The sequence below is a fragment of the Lycorma delicatula genome, chromosome 3 (genome assembly GCF_047948215.1).
Source record: "Lycorma delicatula isolate Av1 chromosome 3, ASM4794821v1, whole genome shotgun sequence".
Classification (NCBI taxonomy): Eukaryota; Metazoa; Arthropoda; class Insecta; order Hemiptera; family Fulgoridae; genus Lycorma; species Lycorma delicatula.
Window position 1 is genome coordinate 212793741 of NC_134457.1, and position 13155 is coordinate 212806895.

At 31.4% G+C, this 13155-nt stretch overlaps 2 protein-coding genes across 5 annotated transcripts in view; one reads left to right on the top strand and one right to left on the bottom strand.

Annotated features, from left to right (window-relative positions):
* LOC142322412 (electron transfer flavoprotein beta subunit lysine methyltransferase-like) overlaps positions 1–13155 on the top strand; it is a 110088-nt gene that overhangs the window by 25192 nt on the left and 71741 nt on the right. The window lies entirely within an intron of this gene.
* The window catches only part of Gadd45 (Growth arrest and DNA damage-inducible 45), a 54391-nt gene that overhangs the window by 19106 nt on the left and 22130 nt on the right, over positions 1–13155 (bottom strand). The window contains exon 1 of one of the 2 annotated variants that reach the window (XM_075361473.1): positions 12104–12290. The exons of the other annotated variant lie outside the window; for it this stretch is intronic. Coding sequence (XP_075217588.1) covers positions 12104–12105 — 2 coding nt within the window. The 5' untranslated portion in view covers positions 12106–12290. Of the gene's footprint in view, positions 1–12103; positions 12291–13155 lie in introns of those variants that run through there. 2 annotated transcript variants of the gene reach the window in all.

The following is a 13155-nucleotide window of genomic DNA, read 5'->3' on the forward strand; positions in this document are numbered from 1 at the left end:
TATCCCCCCCCCCGAATCGTGTAGCTCTTCTATTATGTAATTTACAATAGTGGTCTGCGAGAACAATATGAAACGTTAATAAAAAGTATTAAATTTTATCTCTTTTTCAGAAATTTACTGTGTTTTTTTCTAACTGCAAACCTCGCGTTAGGCCACAGGAGTATTAAATAATTGTACGGAACCTAACGGTAAATGAGAACACTGATTATTTTTTTTTATCGCGGCAACTTAAAATAAAGTGCCAATGCGAGTAATGCATAATTTTTAAGGATAAATTTATTCAAGGCAAGTTTTTAAAATAGTTTATTTAGTTATAAATCGAACGGAAAAAGTTTATTAAATCAATGTCATGATTAAAACAGCCATTATTTTTATTAACAGAAAAGTTTTGGTCCGGTTGTCTTTTAAGGCTAAGAAAAGAATTCTTCATCTAAATTTGCACCCGCTTGAAAATCATGTTCTGGTGCATACGAGGGTTGTCTGAAAAGTTTTGAGCCACAACATGAAGATGGCAGCACTCGTCAAAAGAAGTTTGGTAATATATTCGCGCATGCGTTGAAAGGTACTCGTTAAAATTTCAGCCATTTTGGACGCTCAATTGTTTGACAATTCTTTGAGTAAATCTTTGTAAGTGTTTTTGTGAAATGGAAAAAATCGAATATCGTGATTAAATACTTGCATTTGAAAGGGAATATGCCTACGCAAATTAAAATAGAGTTAAACGCTGTTTACGGGGGATTCTGTCCCATCATTTGCCACCGTGAAAAGATGGGCAGCTGAATTTAAGCACGGTCGTATCAGCTTGGTCGGCCAAAAACTGCAACTACCATCGATATCATCGAAAAAGTTCATCAAATGGACGACCGATGAATTAAGGTTAGAGAGATAACAGAGGCTACAGGCATATCGAAAGAACGTGTTTGTCATATATTAACTGAAGAATTGGATATGCGTAAGGTATCCACGCGTTGGGTGCCGCGTTTGCACCAAAAACGCATTCGAATAAACATTTTCAAGGCCCTGCTGAAGCAGTTTAAGCAAAACGAATCAGATTTTTTACGTCGATTCATGACTAGATGAAACGTGGATCCATTCCTACACTCCTGAGACGAAACAACAGTCAAAACAGTGGACTGCAAAGGGTGAACCTGCTCCGAAAAAGGCGAAGACTGTTCCATCGCTCGGGAAGGTGATGGCGACTGTTTTTTGGGATAGTAACGGAATTTTGTTTATCGATTATCTTCAAAAAGGTAAAACAATAAAGGGACAGTATTACGCATCGTTACTTGACATGCCGAAGGCAGAAATTTAAAAAAAAAAAACGACCGCATATGAAGAAGAAAGTCTTTCCATCAGATCAGGACAATGCGCCTGCTCACACTTCGACGGTCGCCATGGCTAAAATTCACGAATTGCATCTTGAATCGGATGACCACTCACCGTATTCACCAGATCTAGCCCTAAGCGACTTTTTCTTGTCTCCTAATTTTAAAAGTTTCGCTTTGAGGAAAGAAATTTTCATCGGACGAGGAGGTTATCGCATACGTAAACGCCTATTTTGCGGAGAAAGACGCCAGCTACTATTTGGAAGGATTATCGCTGGAAAAAGTGTATCGACTTGAAAGGAGACTGTTGAAAAAACTATTGACGGAAAAAATACGTTTTTCTATGTTAGGCTCAAAATGTTTCAGACATCCTTCGTATCTTACATCAATACCTGTAAAATTATGTCGTATTAAAATGGGCAAGCTGCTACTGGTAATTTTACATTTTAGGGAAAATTATATTAATTTCATTCGATAATTATTCCAGCTTTATGATAATTGTTTTCCCCTTGCTTCGATTACATCCGTTTCCGTTTTACAGCCGTGATGTATTTTTATCATCATGACGTACAAGTTAAATTGAAATTTCTGTTCGCTATAAATTCATAACAGTTTGATTTTATTATATATTTAAAATATAACAATTTTAATAAAAATAAGTGTCAGAAAGAAATTTATTTTTATTTTTTTAAGTAAAAATAAAGTAAGAAAAAAAGTAATAAAAGTTAAGAGACACATGTGTCTGTCTCTTTCAATTTAGAGCAAAATTGTAAGCATCTAACAAAGTTAGATAAAAGTTAAGAAAAAGAAAAGGAAAAAAGAAGTCTGATTCGAACCGATGTGCCTTCCCCTTGTAATATCCAAATATTTCATTAATTAAAAAATTTTATTTGGCTATAACTCTGGAACCGATGAAAATAAGTACCACTTACGATGTATCATTGAAAAGCTTTTAATGAGGACTTATTACTGCGGTTAAGAAAAAGGCCAAAATCCAAATATTTTGGATTTTGGTTTTTTTGGACACTTTTGGTCCAGTAGATTGCAATGAAAAGGGGAGGTGCACGAATAGATGTTACAACAGTCCTAGATCTATTATGTCAACATTCTACGGCTAATCGTTTTTGAGTTATGCAAAATACGTACGTACGTAGAGGTCACGCCGAACTAGTCAAAATGGATCCAGGGATGCTCAAAATGTATATTTTCGTTGAAATCTGAAAACCGAAATTTTTCGCGATTACAACACTTCCTTGTACGTAATAGTTATTAGTCATTTATCATAATTTTAGAATTTTTTTTATACGTTTAACGTGGGTGTAAGTTAAGTTAAAAAGTTACTAAACAAGGAAATTTCTTTAACTTTCTTCATTTTTTTGAAAATAAATTTCAGTAGTGAAATTAAATTATTAATGTTATCGAAAAAAGTAATTAGAGTGAAGTAAAACCGACCTTGACTTAAAAAAAGAAAACAAAAAAATATTTTCGTGGAAGTAGTTGAAGTTATTTGCACAGATTTAACATATTAACTTTCTGTATAAAAAATATTAATTAATCAGTGAATCTCCATTTTTAAAACTTTCATTTTATAAGCTATTGACTGGTTAATTTAAACATTATTTTATCCTAAATCTTCAGTCACCCGTTATTAAGCGTCATACGGAACTGAAAGTTATTGTTCTTGATAAATGTTATTTACGCATACTGGTAAAATATAGGTTTTTTCATATAATAATTTGTTTAGGTACGATAAAAATTTGTCTCTTTAATTTAATATAAGCTGACGTGTTTATAAATAATAATAATACGAGTAAATGATAGTTAAATGTTTTCACGTAACGTTATTAACGATTTCACGTTTCCGCTTTGTTTTTACTGGTTATCAGTAAATGAAAATATTTATCTATCTAGGTGACCTTATCCTTGTTCGCTGAAGGTCAAAATTTATGGATGTTCTTATTAATTATACGTTACGGCTCGATTTATTTTGAGAATTCATTAAATACCACCGAATATTGTATTGTGGGATCATTCTCCTGTTTAAAAAGTATTTTGAAACGTTTTTAAAGTATAGTTAAAGCCTTTAGATACGTAGCAATAATAATAAAATTAAAAACTTTTGACAGTCTTTTGAATAATTGTAACTGATGACTGCTGTTTATCGTATTCATTTATAAACAAATAATTAATTGTAGATTGACAAATTTAAAATAAATTTATTCGTACATAATTACTGACACAAAAAATGCCAAATTGTCTATGTGCTGCGATTCGTAGAACATTATTACAGCGTAAACCTTTTTATATTGGTATTAAAAATTAGATGTCAGATAAAGCATTCAAAAAAGATTTGTTTTCTGAAAAAATATTTTTATTTCATTGAATAGTTTTTCCTCCAATAAAATAAAGTTATTTGTAGGTTTATGATTACGTTTAGGTTTACTAATAAAAAACTGAACCTTTTATTAATTTCGGATTCAGTACTACTTGACAAGGTGAGGTGCATTTTCGGAGTTTACGAACTACTGCTGTGTACAGTCACGTTCTAGTGGTACTAGTAAAGTAATTGCGACTTCTGCCGTGAGATTAGACTAATGTTTTAAACATTATTGTCTCTGTGTATGGACGCAGACGCATATCATGATAATGTTACATAACATTATACAGAGTGTCCCGTATAAAACGCAACCCAACCTTATATTGGTAAATGTAATTTTTATTATTACCATCCATTACCTTACATTTAGAGTAAATGTTGGAAGTGGCCGCTATCTTCTTGAATACAAGCTTCAATTCTTTTTACAGCGTTTCTTGCAACTTTTTTCAAAGTTTGTGGCTGGATATTTAATACGGCTTGTTCAACATAGACTTTCAATCGTTCAAGTGTTCGTGGATTGTTGCTATAGGTTTTTTCTTTGAGGTAACCCCGTAGAAAAAAATCCGCCGCAGTCAAATCTGGAGATCTTGATGGCCACAAGCCTCGACCGATAACGATTACCAAAGAATTCCTCGACGAAATCAGAAGTTGAACTGCGTAGTGCGATGTCGCACTGTCATGTTGTAGCCAGCAGTATCTGTGTTCCTCTTCCAACAGTGCGATGAACTGAAATAATATATCCTGATATCGTTCTGTATTAATGGTGTACTCGAAAAAAATAGGACCGATTATTTTCTTCCGCGATATCGCGCACCACACGACCAACTTCTGCGGGTGTAATTGTTTTTTCGTGATAAACGTGGGGATTTTCAGCGCTCGAAATTATACTGTTTTGGCTATTTACGTAGCCATCCAAATGAAACCGTGCTTCATCTGTGAAAAATAACGAATCCATAACGTTAATTCCCTCGCGCAGAAATCGACGGAACCGTTGACAATATTGTAGCCGTTTTTCTTTGTCGGGCTCAAGAAGTCGATGAACCGTTTGAATGCAATAAGGTCGTAATTGTAATCGTTTGGTCGCCCGATTAACTGTTGATTTAGACAAATTAATCTCAGCAGACAAACGTCTGATCGATTTATTTGGCGAGGCTAGTATTCGGTCTTTGATTTCAGTGACTGTATCTGTATTCAACACTGACGCAGATCTTTTGTGTTCCTTGTTATTAACAGAACTAGTCTCTCTAACTTTTGCGACTAACCTTAATACTGATGTTTTGTTAGGAGCTGGTTTATCCGGGTACTTATGGCGAAACAAATCTTGCATTGCAACCACTGATTTCGTACTGAAGTACGACTCGACAATGATAACACGTTCATCTAGCGAAAACACCATCTTGTCTCTAGCAATACACTGAACGTTATGATTGCATTGTTGTTACTATCGGTAATGTTCTACTGCGTCGCCGCGATGTTCAGATGTTGGACGAGTCCATTTCAGTAACGAGTAAGGAAGTAGGCTTGACTTTTGAAATTTCATGGATGAGTGATTGATGGGTTGCGTTTTATATTGGACACTCTATATAATTTATATTAATTTTATATAAATGAGTTAATTGATGTCATTTTAATTTCAATGTTTAAAACATCAGTTTTTCTTCTGCTTAATTAGGTTTTTTTTTTGTATAAATAATGACTTTTATATTTTCCTGTTATTTTGTAATAAGAGCAATTGTTTTCTTTAGTCAATGTACTTTAAAACACAAGCATGAAGAAAACATAACGTACTAAAAAAAGTATATACAAATAAAGTAGAAATTTCTTACATTAATTGTTTTGGTTTAAGTTATATTATATTATGACGAACAGAGACGCGTGAGTCGTAGAATTGTGGATTGAAAGTTTAAAATAGTCGTGTAGTTATAAGCATTACGCAATTTTTGACGTGTTATTATTAACAAAAACAAATAGAAAAGTTTGCGTAATTAAATTATTGTAATTAATTACAGGTTAAACTTATTCATCTATGAATGTAAATTAATATTTTTAATCATGTTATTACCGTAATCAGAAAAAATCTCAGGTTCCAAAAAATACAGTAATCACCTATTTTAAGCAGGCAACATTTCTTGTTTAGAACGTATTGACAGGCATTTCAATTTGTTCAGTAGGACTAAGCCCAGACTGTACTATCGTGTTATATCTCAATGTCTGTCTATAGCCGAATAACATAATAGTGCTGCGGTTTTCCATGAATATGAAATTCGTCTTGCCGACTTGTATATGTTCAGCGGGTTTGTATTAATAAAAAAAAACTTCTTCCCAAATCAGCTGATTTGGAGGTTGAGAGTTCCAGCGTTCAAGTAATAGTAAAGGCTGTTACGTTTACACGGATTTGAGTACTAGATCGTGGATACCGGTGTTCTTTGGCGGTTGGGTTTCAATTAACCACACATCTCAGGAACGGTCGAACTGAGATTGTAGAAGACTACAATTTATTTACACTCATACATATCATCCTCTGAAGTAATACCTGGACGGTAATTCCCGGAGGCTAAACAAGAAAAATAAATAAATAAATAAAAACAAAACAAAATGTAGCGTAATCTTTTAATTGGAGATTTTGTGCAGAAGTTATAGTCATTGTACCCATCTACTTCAACTCTTCCACTTTAACGCATCACTTCCTAACACTTTTTTCACATTATAAACCGAACAAATTCAACAAATATTTTATAAAAATCCAGATACGGAATCTCTACATCGGTATAAAAACTTCTTACAATATGCATAGTCAGTATAAAAGAAATCATCAGTTCTGACGCGCGCTACCTACAGATGATCGTAACAATTGCGCAGTGATGAATTCCACACAGTCATCAAGTAGGTGTAGCAAACTTTTTTTTTCCTGTTTAGCCTCCGGGAATCGCCGTCAGGTATTACTTCAGAGGATAAATGAGGATGATATGTATGAGTATAGTCTTTTACAGTCTTAGGTCGACCATTTCTGAGATGTGTGGTTAATTGAAATCCCCAAAGAACACCGGTATTCACGATCTAGTATTTAAATCCGTATAAAAGTAACTGCCTTTACTAGGATTTGAACGTTGGAATTTGCGACTTCGAAATCAGATAATTTGCGAAGACGCGTTCACCACTAGACCAACCCGGTGGGTTAGGTGTAGCAAATCTAGCTTTCTTACAACATACTTAACGGGATATTTTTCTACTTATAGAGATTATGTTTTATTATATGACTGTTAAGTATTTATATAAAATTATTATAATTTTTATTGTATTTACATAGTATTTAAATGTAAGGAGCAAGGTCAAATCGCTCTCTTATCGCATTGCATTTCTCATTAAATTTACAAGGTTTATTTTTTGGTTTCTGTTTATTGATCTTTTTTTTAATTACACGACTTATATAAGTGTGTGTGTGTGTGTGTGTGTGTGTGTGTGTGTGTGTGTGTGTGTGTGTGTGTATATATATATATATATATATATTGCTAATATAATGATTTATAAGGTAAGACCTTATTCTACGAATTTGAACGATACAGCAAGGCCAAATCTCCACGTATGCTATTGATGTCTGCGGAATTATCACAAATTTCTGTTATGTTCAGAATAGTCGAAATTTATATGCGTATTTATATTCGCTTTTATGACCCAAATTCAATTTTTTCAGATGCCCTCTCAAATTTATTCATAGATAATTTTCCGCGTTTCTACCAGTTTTTAAAAACCGACAAAAAGTATTTTGAGAAAAATTAGTTATTAATTTTTGATTAATTTCATTTTTTGAAGGATAAAACAATTCTTTATCCTTTTCCTTTTCTTTATCTTTTGTTTATATTTCCAAAATACATGTTTAAATTTATTTTTTATTTTTATTAATTCATACAGTAATATATATAAAAAAAAAAAAATAATTTAAGAAAGAAAGTACCAGTTTGGTTGATCAGTTGCTTAGATCAATTTAAAAAAAAACAAAGTCTGATGTAGACACCATATGACTTCCCTGTACACCTAATAAATTACATACACATTTTTTTTTTATTTTAAATGAAAAATACGTAAAATCTTATTTCATTAATTACTTCCGATATTTTTTTATTATTGCTATTGAATTATTATTTATCGTAAAACTTTTTTTACAATCAGAGGTTAATAATTATTAATAAATCAATATATTTAAATTAAAAAAAAAGAAGATGAAGTCCGATATGCCTTCTCCTTCTAATATCCAAATATTTCATTAATTAAAATTTTATTTGGCTATAACTCTGGAACTAATGAAAATAAGTACCACTTATGATATATAGTTGAAAAGCTCTCAATGAGGGCTTATTACTGCAGTTAAGAAAGAGTCCAAAATTCAAATTTTTTTGAAAATGGAAAAAAGAAAAGAGGGGAAAAGAGAAAACTGGAAAAGAAAATGGAAAGGGAAAAGTAAGAAAAAGAAAAGGGAAAATAGGGAAAGAGGAAGAGGAAAGGGAAATAATAGAAAGAGGGGAAATATGGAAAATGAAAAGAGGAAAATGAGGAAGGGAATATGGTAAAAATGAAAATGGGAAAGGAAAATGTGGAAAGAGGAAGGGTGAAAGGGTAAAAGGGAAAGGTTAAATTTTGTGAAGTTCCGTAATGTTCATTTTGTTAATGTTATATCAAACTTTCAATTCTGTTCATTTAATATATATATATATTATACACACTGAAATCTAGCAATAGCGAAGCATTGCCGGGTCTGCTAGTTTATAATAAAATATCATTTATTTGTTTATCAGTAGATTTTTTTCAAACTAGAAATCTGTTTTGTGTTAAAGAAAAAAATCGTTTTGTGTTAAAATAATTCATAATTTAATTTTATCTTTATTTTTTGTTAATTATTGTGAAGGTCATATACAGCAATGTATTAAAGCTTATATTTTCCCGTGAATGGGTTTTCCAATTTATATTTATTTATTTTAATTCTGTAATAATCTGTGATCTTGGAAATTATATTTTCACATTTTAAGTAAATATCAAAATTCCCCATTGTATTATTTATTGAATAAGTGTTATATTTATTTCGTATCATTAAAGGAAAATTAACGATCTCTTAAAAATTGAATTCTGTAGTTTACAATGTAATTAATTATATTTTTTGTGTTCAAAGAAAAATTAACTAATTTTTCTTGGGTTATTCTATTGTTTAATTATTAAATTTTGTACGTAAATTATTTTTTATTTTTTTTTTTAACAGTTATACTACTTTTTATGTCTAGTTTTTTAAGTAATATCTGTACTGCTTTTTCCTTGCTATTATAAAAAATCTGATGTGGACACCACATGACTTCTTTGTACGCCTATAAATTACATATGCACTTGTTTTTTAAATGAAAAGTATATAAAATTTTATTTCATTAATAACTTCTCATATTTTTTTTTTAATTGTTGTTATTGAATTATTATTTATCGTAGATGTTTTTACAATCACAGGTTAATAATTATTAATAAATCAATATATTTAAATTAAAAAAAAAGGAGATGACGTCTGATTCGAACCGATGTGCTTTCCCCTTCCAAAATTCAAATATTCCATTAATTAAGATTTCATTTGGCTATAACTAAAACCAACGAAAATAAGTACCGCTTATGATATATCGTTGAAAAGCTCTTAATGAGGGGTTATTACTGAAGTTAAGAAAAAGTCCAAAATTCAAATTTTATTTTGGATTTTGGGCACTTTAGGTTTAGTCGATTGCAATCAAAATGGGAGCTGCACAACTAGATGTTGCAGCAGTCTTAAACACAAAATTTCAACATCGTACGTCTAATCCTTTTTGAGTTACGCGAGATACATACGTACATACAGACATCACGCCGAAGCTAGTCAAAATGGATTCAGGGATGATCAAAATGGATATTTCCGTTGAAATCTTAAAAATGAAATTTTTCGCGATCACAATACTTCCTTTACTTCGTACAAGGAAGTAAAAATGTACTTCTGTTAATATGGAGAACTCTGGTCTTCTAGATTAGGGGTGGCCAACTTTTCTGTATATAAGATCGACTTTTTATCTTAAAAGTGTGTCGCGATCGACTTGTCATAGGCGGAGTCTAAGGGTGAAGAAGGGGTGTGAAATGCATACTATGTTGTACACTTCGGTATAAGGTGCATTCCAGCGAGGTATAGGTAGATAAGTAAAATATATTATTTTTTAATTTACTTATTAAGTTTTCGAGATATACGCTCATGAAGAAAATAAATTTCCAGATCCAACTTTTGATAGCAGCATTCCGTACATGCGGTACCTAAAAATTCGATTTTCCGACGAGTTGTTAAATTGTTGTACTATTTGTTCGTAAATATGAAAAAGTTGAAAAAATCTTTTTCAAATTTTCTGGCTTGTAAGATTAAGTCAGTTTGTAAAATTATATTTTCATTTTCTAATGCCCTTTGATCCATATGAAATATGTCTTAAATTTTTTTGCTAATGCGTTTCACACTTTAATCTTTTTTAAAAGGAAAAGATATAAAAAATTCCACAATTTCTTTAATTTTTTCAAAATCCTGGAATCTTACCTCAAAATCTTCAATTACTTTTTGAATTTCCGCGACGTATTTTTCGATCTTATAATTAATATTTTTATATTTTTGTAGGTTATCTGCCATGTTTGGAAAACGATTCAGTTTATTTTGTTGCAGATCTTCTATTATCAAAATAAATTTTGTTTTATATGCGTCTATGCAGCTGATCATATCAATTACTGTTTTATTTTTACCTTGTAATTCTAAATTTAAATGACTATTAAGTCATTGAAGTAAAATCGGTAAGAAATGCTAAGTCACTAAGCCAAGTTTCATCATTTAAATTTTCAGTTTCCATCTTGTTCGTGAAGAAAATCTATAATTTCAGACAATAAATCACGAAATCGCTGCAGAAATTTACCTCTGCTTAGCCATCTGACATCGTTATGTAGTAATAATTCAGATTGGCCTTCATCGAGTTGCAGTTGGAAGAGACGCCGTTTGAGGGAATTTCCTCGAATTGAATTAACAATTTTAAATGCTATGTCCATTACCTCTTATGTGTTTAGTCTCTTGCTTGCTAACACTTGCAGGTGAATTATGCAGTGATAACTCAAAAAGGCTGGGAATTCATCTTCATTGACATAGGGCTATAAATCCATTTCTGCAACCTATCATTGCAGCTGCGCCATCCGTTGTTATTGAGACTAATTTAAAAAGTGGTACTTTCAAATCATTGAGCAAGTTTTTAAAGGCTTTGAATATGTCTACAACTCTAATCCTTTCCTTCAAAGAATCATACCCAACAATTCTTCATTAGATGTATAATCCTTAAAAACCATACGAACGAAAACAAGTAATTATGCTGTATCACTTATATCTGTCGATTCATCACACTGAAGGGAAAAACAAGAACATCTATTAATATCATTATGTAACTGCTCTCTTACATTCCCATTCATCCTTTCAATTCGTCGCATCACTGTGTTTCGAGACAATTGTAGATCTAGAATTGTAACAACAATTTCACTCTTGTTCTTAAAATCGTTAAAAAGTGAATCTGACATTTCCAAAAAAATTTCCTTTACAAATTCACCGTCGGAAAATGGCTAACATTTTTTTGCTAAGAGATAGCTTACTTTGAATGATGCAGTAATTACTGCTTGTGACTTCAACCTTGCCTTTTTAAAAACGCTTTGTTGATTTGTTAATTGAGTTTTAAGATCCCTAACTTTATGTTTTCTCAGTTCAGAATTTGGTGGATAAACTATTTGATACTTGTTATGTAAAGCTAAAAAATGTCTCTCCAGATTATCCTTTTTTAGCAATGGCTACCGAGGTAAGGCATATTAAACAACAACATTTATCATTCACCATTGTAAAATAGTAATCGAGTTCCCATTCTTCATTAAAGTGATAAGTTTTCGATTTTTTCGGTTTACTACTCATGTCCATGGGTATATTAGAATGCAAAGAAATATGAGAATTTAAAGAATAAATATTAAATTAAATTTTTTCCTAGAAAATTCAAAAACTCATGAACTGCGGCAATTTTCTCCGTTACATTGAGAGAAATAATAACAATACTGCATATTACGATCGGGGACAGCAAACAGCAATACAAGTATATTAAAATCTAATACAGATATATGCATATTTACAAGAAGTATGTTAAAGTTACAATATATTTAATACGGTTTACAATACTGACTTCTTAATTTAAATAGAATTATTGTTATTCCTAATATATTTGTAATACTGTCCCTTATTTTTCTCTCGGTGTAATGACCGCAGTTTAAGATCTGTTGCCGAGAATGCTCACTGATCAAGTAAATAGATAGGTAAGAAAAGCAATTTAATTTAAAACAAAGAAAAGGTACTTACATTTTAAACAGAAGAAAAATTGAAACTCAACGTGGTCACCGAGGATAAATAATATTGATTAATAATAATACTGTTAATACAAAAGAAAAGAAGCTACCCTATGACACTACCAAATATTCAGGCGAACTGACTGTGTTCTTTGATGAGTCCAGTCGATACTGTTGCGTCCGGTGACAAGTTTAACGCATAAGTAAAAATGTATTGTGCTGGATGGGTGGAGATCACAGTATCAGACTGTCAGAATTCTAGGAATTTATGACCTTGGCAAATTCCCAGAATGCATTAAACTATTGTTTGAAAGTTTTGTTTTCTGTAATCGCTTCAAAGTCCACGGTACACGGAATTCCACCCCAGACATTGCGAGCGATCGACTATCGACCAAAATTGGCCTCGCGATCGACTTGTTGGCCACCCCTGTTCTAGACGGATGTAACGCATACAGTCAGGTAATGATGCAACTAGAGCACCACTACTGAATAGAAACTAATTTTTTCTTCTTATTTCATCAGTAGTTTTTTTTAATTGACAAGATTTTTTGTAACAGCTCAACGTTTACTAGCACATCAAATATCTATAGAGATAAAACTACGTTTATGAGTATTATACAAAACAAAAAAAAATGAATTGTTTATACACTTTAGAGCTAGGTTATTCCAAATGTGTAAATTATTTATGCGAATAACACATACGATTCTACATTATATAATCTGTTAACATTGATTTGTTGTAAACAATTATGATTGTTGTTATCAATCGCTAAATAACTTTTACAGTTTTTTTAATTAATTATAATGTAAATAATGCGTTATGGATTAAAATTCTGCCTTACTAAATAAAGAATTAAATATACCATCAAGAGGTTTTCTCAAAATGTTTAATTGAACATTTCCCTGTTAAAACGTAATTTATTTCTGAATAGGAATTCGTTTAAACTCAGACTGTTATCGTTGTAATTAACAAATAATAAAGATAAGTTTTTGTTGTAGAATATATGAGCTAGTAATGTACTATTTTTAATATTATTAGGAATATATTGAAGAGTGTTCATCCGG